The following is an 8,083-nucleotide window of genomic DNA, read 5'->3' as shown; positions in this document are numbered from 1 at the left end:
TTCTCTCAAAAGCTCTTGACGATGTACTCCGTCTTCTTGGCCTCATTGTTGAGCTCTCCGAAGGTGCCGAAGAACTGCTCCATCTCCTTCTGCAGAGTTGCATTGCGTAGTTCTGCGGCGGCCCGGGTCCTTTCGGACTCCGCGAGCTTGTCCTGGACGCCCTGGTACCAGCGCCGCTGCTGCGTTAGGTTTGCTTTCAACCGAACCACCTCGACCTGCAGCTCTGCGTTGCTTTGCTCTAGGCTGGTGGTAGAGGCGAGAGAAAGACAAGAACATCAAAACGGCTGGATGTGTATCCTGTAGGGGAGAGATCAGTGATGTGTTTGATGGTTAATCTGTAGCATCTGTGTTGATTGTTTGGTTTTAGTGGGTTTGATGCCTGATACAGTTGGAAAAGGCAGAACAGGTGGCTTACACTGTATCTATTTCCTTCCTGTACTCATGTTACGCTATTAGAATTGCCGGTTTCCTCTTGTCCATGCCAACCAGTAGTGACCTTACACTGAGACTTGCTCTATCTATATCGGTAATAAATGAGGCATGTGTTGTGTCTAGGTCAGCAGCATGGCCCCTTAAATTAGCTCTCTTTCCAGTGGCATGAGCAGTTTCTATAGGTCAGCCACACAAGATGTGCTTTTTTATCTATTAACTTTGTGAATTTGTGTTTTTGGTCAGTGGGGGGGGGGGGGGGGGAAGGTGGTCTATCCAAATAATTAACATAACACATTGAGATCTCCACGGTAGACTGAGAACACACAAACAGAAGTGGTTAAACACGATGGAAATAATTAGGACTTAATGATTCGTAATGATCTTAGTACTTCCTATGTTGGGATATTTTAAAGGGAACTGAAAGCAGTTGTGTGTGCGCTTTGAACCAAACAGGATGTAGGGTGACGCTCGGGGTCAACTGAATGAACCGAGCAGCACAGCTGAGTGGACAAACACAGTTTGTGGGCCTGGGAACATTGTGCCACCCTCCACTGGAAATACACTCAGGGCTGGGAAGCTCTCACAGGCGAGAGATAAAAGTGTGGCACTAAAGCCGACAGCCGACATTCAATTTAGGACAATTCTTTTACACGTGTGCCTAATCTCTGTAGCGTGATTGTGTGTGTTGTGTCGCTTTGAAATGGAAATGCAAGACATAAATGTACATTACCTGAGTATTCGTGCCTCGTACTCCTCCCTCTGTCTGACTATTTGCTGTTGGAGGCTAGTGAGGAGGCTGCGAAGGGCGCTGGCGGAGGGGTCTGCCAGGGGCACAGGAGGGGGCACCCTGGGAGACCAGGATGGCTGCTCTGGGTGCTGGGCGCCAGCTGGGGGCCACAGAGCCTTGCACTCAGTTTGAGAGAGTTGAGGGGAACTTGCTGTAAGATGTTGTTGGAGGGGCGACAGCGGGAGCTGCTTGAATCCACACGGTCCTGAGCCCAGCTCTGGGTCCTGTTCACGCTTCTTGTCTTGGTCTGGATTCTGCTGCTGGATTCTGGTGCTCTTGTCTTCACTCGCTCCCTCGCCGTCCATCGGTCCCTGGGGGGTCCGTGCTTGGCACATCTGCCCCTGCCAGTGCTCCTCGCAGCTTGTTTCCATGTCAAAGACCTCTTGGAGGCTGTCGGGAGTGGCAGCGTTGGGGAGGTTATCATACAGCGAAAGAGCACTACTGTGGTCCTCGCTCTGGTTCAGATGAGCCCTGTCCTCGGCTCCCCAGCTACCTCCCCATTCTCCTGCTCTCCCTCCCCCTCTTACTCTGTTTATCATGCATGGACCCAGCTCTGCTCCCCAGGCCTGTCTTCCCAGGCCTCCTCTCCAGCTGCAGTAGCTATGATCTGGCCAAGCGCCAGCCCTTCTTCCCCCACCGACCAGAGTGGGAACCTCATTCACAGCTGGAGCCAGACCAGGCAGAGGGCTATAGGGGCCTGGGAGTCTGGTTCCAGCAGTGCACACAACCCTACCCTCCATTTCCTTTGCCCTGGCCCTCCCTCGCTGGGCAAAGGGTGAGCAGTTGTCGTACAGGGGGTCCATGGAGCAGGAGCTGGCTGTGGTGGGGGTCTCAGTAGTAATACAGTGCAGCTCCATGATTCAACCAGGCACATGTGGGTGCTGAGAGCCTTTAGATAACTGCCTGGCCAGCCTCTTCTCTGCTGCAACTTGGGATTCAAGTCTTGGGGTGTAGATTTGTGAGCGTGCTATGGAGCCTCCCCTGTGCTGATGTGACGTGGGGAGAGGAAGGTGTAGGAGCCCTCCTCCCCTTTGACTGGCTGTGCCCTTGGAGCTGCTGCCTAATGGCAGACAGGTTGTAGCCTGTGTGTGTATGTGTGTGTGTGTGTGTGTGTCTTTAAGCAGGACTGACATCAGCTGCTACTTTAGCAGAGCTTCTGAGGGAGGGACCAGGGTGTAATATAGTCTGGCTCATTCCTAAAGACAGTCACACATAACTGGAACCACAGAAATAGACAGTGGCCATGGGCACAAAGTGTAAAGCACACACAATGAACCCCATAATCTGCACTCAATATTTGTCGAAAAACACATAAAGCCGCAGACTTAAAGACTGGATACGACACAGAACCCTTACCCAGTGATTACTCCTGATACTGCTTCAATGGGACTTTTACCTGAGCTGGCTCATTGATTCTCCTGCTCTGTTTAATGCACTGTGTGGACATTAACACTGTGGGGTGCGTTGTTGCAGCGTTAACAGCCAAGTGCTTGTACTGTAGACAGAGTTCACTCCACAGAATCTGCTGCAGTGCATTCATCACTCATCTTTTGAGAGCCGCTCTGCACTTAAACCAGTGAAATCCTGTCAACAACAGGACCCAGGTGACAATTCATATCGTGTCGCCTGGTGTTATATAATAATAATCACACTGTGTGGCAGAGAGGAAAGTCTCATGTTTTTGTGGGGTTTTTTCAGGGGTGCAAGTGAAGGACATAAATGGATGAAAGGAGGATTCTGCATAAGTGAGAGGAGAAACAACAGAGAGACTCTCAATAATCCTCACTGGTGTCGTGGTCAGTGTTTCTTAATACCACAAGGTGGAGCTATAGACAACATTATGAAAAGCCTCGACCATAAATGGGCGGTGTACCTTGAATTGCTTGAGATATTTTGAAGACAAGGATGATGATTCAGAACTATACTGTTCCCATAAACATGATTTCATGTGGCGCTCAAATGTAACTTCAAGGGAACATCGTAGTCGTTGCACATCTGTCTGCCATGCATTAGTTCACATGTTGATGTTTTATGCATTTTGTTTCTTTTTTGTGCATGTGTTGTGGAGTTGGTTGGCTTTTAGAGCCCCAGATGAGGCCTATTGATCAAACAGCCCAGTGAAGAGGTCCCTCATCAGTGTGATGCAACGGTGGAACTATCAAAGGCACTTCCTCTTGATCAGAGGAAACATCTGTACAGGCACTTTGTCCTTAAATCCCCTCCAGTCAAACGGCTGCACAGAGCCTACAGGAAGTGGCGTCCCTCAAACCATTGTCGAACCCAGTGGCGGCTGGTCAATAGAGGGCCATGGGGCATGGCCCCACCATGAGCCACACAAAAAATAAATAAATTAATTATAATGATCATAAATTATACAAATTGTCAATATTTGTGTTTTTGAACTATGGAATGTACCCAGTAATGTGTGTAAAATATGATATCTGCGCAAAATATATGCTTTTCCTGCTCGTGCTCTCAGCCTGTGTGCTCTCTGCTCGTGCTCTCTGTCTGTGTGCTCTCTGCTCGTGCTCTCTGTCTGTGTGCACGACACTCTGAGAACGCGCAGCTTGGGGGGCCTGATCGTTTTGGCCCAAAAGAGACGGGTCTATGAAGCAGTTTAGCCAATTGCTGATTCAAGATATAAATGAGTGACATACAATTTAGCCAATCAGCGCCCTCAAATAGATTCAGCTGTGGGCCAGAACGATCAGGCCCCCCTCTCTGCGCGTTCTCGTCAGGAGAAGTCTCTACAGGCGAGCGCCAGCGCGATCACTCCTCCAAGACCCGTTTGAGAGGAGAACTTTGGCGGAGATTCTGCAGCCAAAGAGCTGATATCAGATCAGCCTGACCTCACAATCAGACAGCAGACTACATGCGAAGCTTCACTAGCTGTACACCAGACAGGTTTGGCTAGCTGGATGACGTCATGCTAATCATTTATTTAGCTTTTTAAAACAACGGGGACGGATCCAGCACGGACAGTTACGGGAGTGAGGGATGAGGAGGTAAGGAAACATGAGAACACCAGGGTAGGGAGTGAGGGATGAGCAGGTAAGGAAACATGAGAACACCAGGACACACATGGAGAACTCTGTCAAGCTACATATTATGCAAAGTGAACATCTTTTCTTCTACATAGCTGTCCTCAGTCTCATCTGCTTAACTTGGTCATGGAGGCATCAACATGTAACAGAGATGTTAAATTAACAGTGAAAACTCATCATAGCTTAATTTAACATCAGTATTCATAATTACACTTCATGTTTACTTCTCCTGATCTTTACCTCCTATAACAAGATCCATAGGGGCATCTCAATAAATGAACATGTTATATTATATAAGTGTTATTTACTGATTGTTTTCGTGTTGGCATACATGTTAAATATTTAACTGCCAAGTAATAATGCGTGTTTGATACTTACATTTTGTTTGCATGAAATCATACTGGGATGTTTGCTGAAATTGATAGGATGGCCCTACCGAGAACATTTTCCACCAGCCGCCACTGGTTCTGTTCTGCGACAGCCCGCGATGCTTCACAAAGCAAGGGTGCGCTTGCAAACTTCATACGTCAGTTGTCCGTCAACGCTGATTAAACTCCCCTCTTATCTGGCCTATGTAAATCACCCTGCATCCTTCAAGGCTGCACAGACCAAGGACGGAGGAATCACTATCTGTTTCTACACGCGCATTGCAGGATTTAAATGTGGGCAGAGTTTCCTCCATCCTCAATTGATGCAGGAAGATGCTTTTGGAATATGAGAAAAGTGTTGGCGCTCAAGGTGAGACCCTGAGGTATCCCTTCTCTAAGACAACAACCAGCTGTAATCCCACACACATGCTTCAATCTCGTTCATGTCCCGCTGAGGCTTTGCCCTGATCTCCAGCTGTCATCCAACACACGATGGACGACCTCGCCGTCTTTACCGCCTCGCCCTGAACCCTGTGACTTATCACAGCTGGACCGTGCCCCACGCAGAGGTTAAGCTTCCTCCAGGACCCCTCTTCTCCCAGACCCTCCCTTCTAATTCGTCCTCCTCCACTTCCTGTACAAGTGCGTAGTTGTTTGTAGCCATGACGACAGAATCCATGGCAACACAGATCCCCATGGTTCGAAATAATAAAGGTGGATGGATGGAGGAGGAGGGGGGGAGGAAGGGCTCAGTGGCTATTTTAGCAAGACTTCTGCCCCGAACAACTGAACAACTGATGTGTTATGTGTATATATGCAACCGCCACTTGGCATCACACAGCTGTCGTCCCGGAGTGCGGTGAGACAGATGTTCACTCTACTCGAGCCCGAAAATGAAATAAAGGGAAAGGGAATTTCAGTGGAAATCCCTTTTGAGCCGTCATGTTATTCGAGCGTCCTTCTGTCAGATTCCTGGGTGGGCAGACGAAGAGGAAATCTGTAGAGTAAAAGCAATCACACAGATATTTTTGGACGGGTGCAGAGGAGGGAGAAGCAAGGAGGGGAAGAGGAAGAGACAAAGAAAACACAATGAAAGTTCAATGTGGAGCAACTGAAGAGAGTGAAGCTTAGCAGACAAGGAAACTAATTAAAAGCTAAGGGGGATGCAAATATTTGTGCGAGTGAGAACAGAACAGCACACAGGCCTGGAGACGGATGGTGACAAAGAAAAATGCTGCCGATTTGATGATTTATTCAGGGTTACTCCAGAGCTTCCTTCCAAGGACCTCTTTGAGAAGGAGCATGGTTGAAGTGTCTGCATATGCGATAGTCCGTCTTTCAGTAGGAGGTGAAGCAGGAGGTGGAAGAACAGACAGAAAAGCAGATACAGAGTGTGTGGAGGTGAGATAGCGAGGGAGAAAGAAGAAGAGGTGGATTGCTGGAAATAGAGAGGACGTGTGTGAGGAAGACGGCATATCAACTCGCTCCAGAAAATAAATGCCAAAGGAAGAAGAGAGAGAAAAATGGGACGCTTTTATATAAATACAAAAGGAAGCAATGGAACAAAGAGAAAGGAAGGGAACGGCATGGGAATTTAACGCGGGAAACAGCAAATCAATAACATTAAAAACACAATGAAAAGAAAACATGCAACATGAAAAATAATGTCTGTAAAAGCTGTGAACCTATGGAATCGCACCCACCGCTGCAGGGACAACCAGCTTTTCCACGCCCCTGTGAGGAGTAAGAACCTGTCCGACCTTCTAGCTGGCAGCTAATGGGCAAACAGAGGCCTGACAGTTTCTCAGTTTAACACGACGATGTGGGCTCACTGTGTTGGCTCCCAGACCCGCAGCGTGTGTGTGTGTGTGTGGCTGAGCACACATTTGAAACAAGTCCAGTTTGCACAGAGCACCGGGAGAGCTCGCTTCATTGGCCGGCCGCACGGTCACCGTGGGAGACAGTCCTGGGACGGCTGATTGGGTCTGGGAGAGTAAACAATAGGATGATGGGAATAGCCAATGTGGGGGTCAAGGGTCAGCAGGGTGGATCACACGTATGAGCTGTCACCGTCCTCGCTGTGCCCTGATATTTCAATTTAAACACACACACAGAACACACAGCAAACATGCATTACATGTAAATGAATGCTATCTTTTACCAGCACATTATTCTTGGCTTTTTCCCAAGTGTGTGTGTGTGTGTGTGTGTGTGCGCGAGAGAGAGAAATAGTGCTGATGCAGCATTGCATGTGTACTCTGTCCAGGTTAACAGGCCTTAATGCAGCATGTGTAAGACACCAGCTTTGCAGGTTCCCTCTTCATAGGCTCAGAGCAGCTCATATTTATTTGTACAAACGATACACACTGAGATAGCAGAACCCAGGGCTGTTATGCTGCAGATGAAGCGGGATGTGTATTTATGAGCTTTATTCAGGGACTGCATTGATGAACCCAACATCTCAGTGATTGGTCTGCTTTTACATAATACAACAGAAACCGGTAAACCGATGAAGGATTCCACGGGTGATGATTGTATTTGCACTGATGGTGTGTGCCTGGAGTGCCATGCATGTCTGTGTCTACTGTAGATGTGTTTCTGTTGCCAGACTCCCATCCCCCTGTGAGAAAAGCGGAGGAAGGCCGTTTCTGTGCTGTTTACACTGTAAACGGACAGGAGCTGTGCCCAGCTTTCATTATTCTGGCAGACACACAGAAACGCTGCCGCGCTATCTCACAAATCTCTTAAAGGACAACTGTGATATATTACTTATTTTGTGTCGTTTTCTCCATTTTTTCTGTCTATTTCTGATATCACAAAGTCTGCCGCCACAATACGATTTCGATTTGATTTAATTAACCTTCATTTTATCTTCCAAAAACACGAGGGGCTGTTGAAAGTCTGGACAGTCTATGGTGACGTTTGGGACCAAATTCTCAGCCACACTCCACGTCCCATGAGTCCAATGTTATTGTTAGCTATCGAGATGATGCCCAAAACTACAAACACAAGAAAAATGTTTCTATGGAAACTGAAATGTCCTTCTTAAAATCAGTTTGAGGAAATGTAAAAAACACGCCATTGAGTATTGAATTGAAGAAAAGAACAGGAGGTTGGGAGCTGTTAGTTTATAGAGCAAAATAGATGAGAATTTATAGAGAATTTCTGCCTTTTATCTTTGCAGACATTAACTCCCCCCCCCCCCCCCCCCCACACACACACACACCAGGGTGATTAACCTGCTGTGTGTGAAGCCAACCCACAAATGAAACACCTCTCTGCACACTTGTAAATTGATTACACAACAGGCTCGATAGGCCTGCTGCCTCACACTACGTATATGTTGTATCTGTCTCAATTATAAACTCTTTTCTGTCATCGATCGTTTCATCATCCTCATACATAACGATGCCATTCATTTACATGTTAATTAATGCAGAAAACATTGTTTC

General features: G+C 47.5%; 1 protein-coding gene across 1 annotated transcript; it reads right to left on the bottom strand.

The window, feature by feature from the left end:
• LOC306777645 (uncharacterized protein) lies at positions 1–2,294 on the bottom strand. Its single transcript, XM_079268825.1, has 2 exons — positions 1,163–2,294; positions 1–243 (listed from the first exon to the last, which is right to left on the bottom strand). The coding sequence occupies exons 1-2, from the start codon at positions 2,074–2,076 to the stop codon at positions 6–8; spliced, it is 1,152 nt and encodes a 383-aa protein (XP_079124951.1). The 5' UTR covers positions 2,077–2,294; the 3' UTR covers positions 1–5.
• Between the last annotated feature and the right edge of the window lie 5,789 nt (positions 2,295–8,083).

Source organism: Melanostigma gelatinosum, assembly GCF_949748355.1.
Source record: "Melanostigma gelatinosum genome assembly, chromosome: 5".
Classification (NCBI taxonomy): domain Eukaryota; kingdom Metazoa; phylum Chordata; class Actinopteri; order Perciformes; family Zoarcidae; genus Melanostigma; species Melanostigma gelatinosum.
This window is presented reverse-complemented; position numbering and strand designations above follow the sequence as displayed.

Excerpts from the sequence above, each read along its gene's own strand:
- LOC306777645 (XM_079268825.1), bottom strand. The coding sequence starts at position 2,076 with ATGGAGCTGCACTGTATTACTACTGAGACCCCCACCACAGCCAGCTCC. Across the intron at positions 244-1,162 it reads TACGAGGCACGAATACTCAG|CCTAGAGCAAAGCAACGCAG; the intron begins GTAATGTACATT and ends CTCTACCACCAG.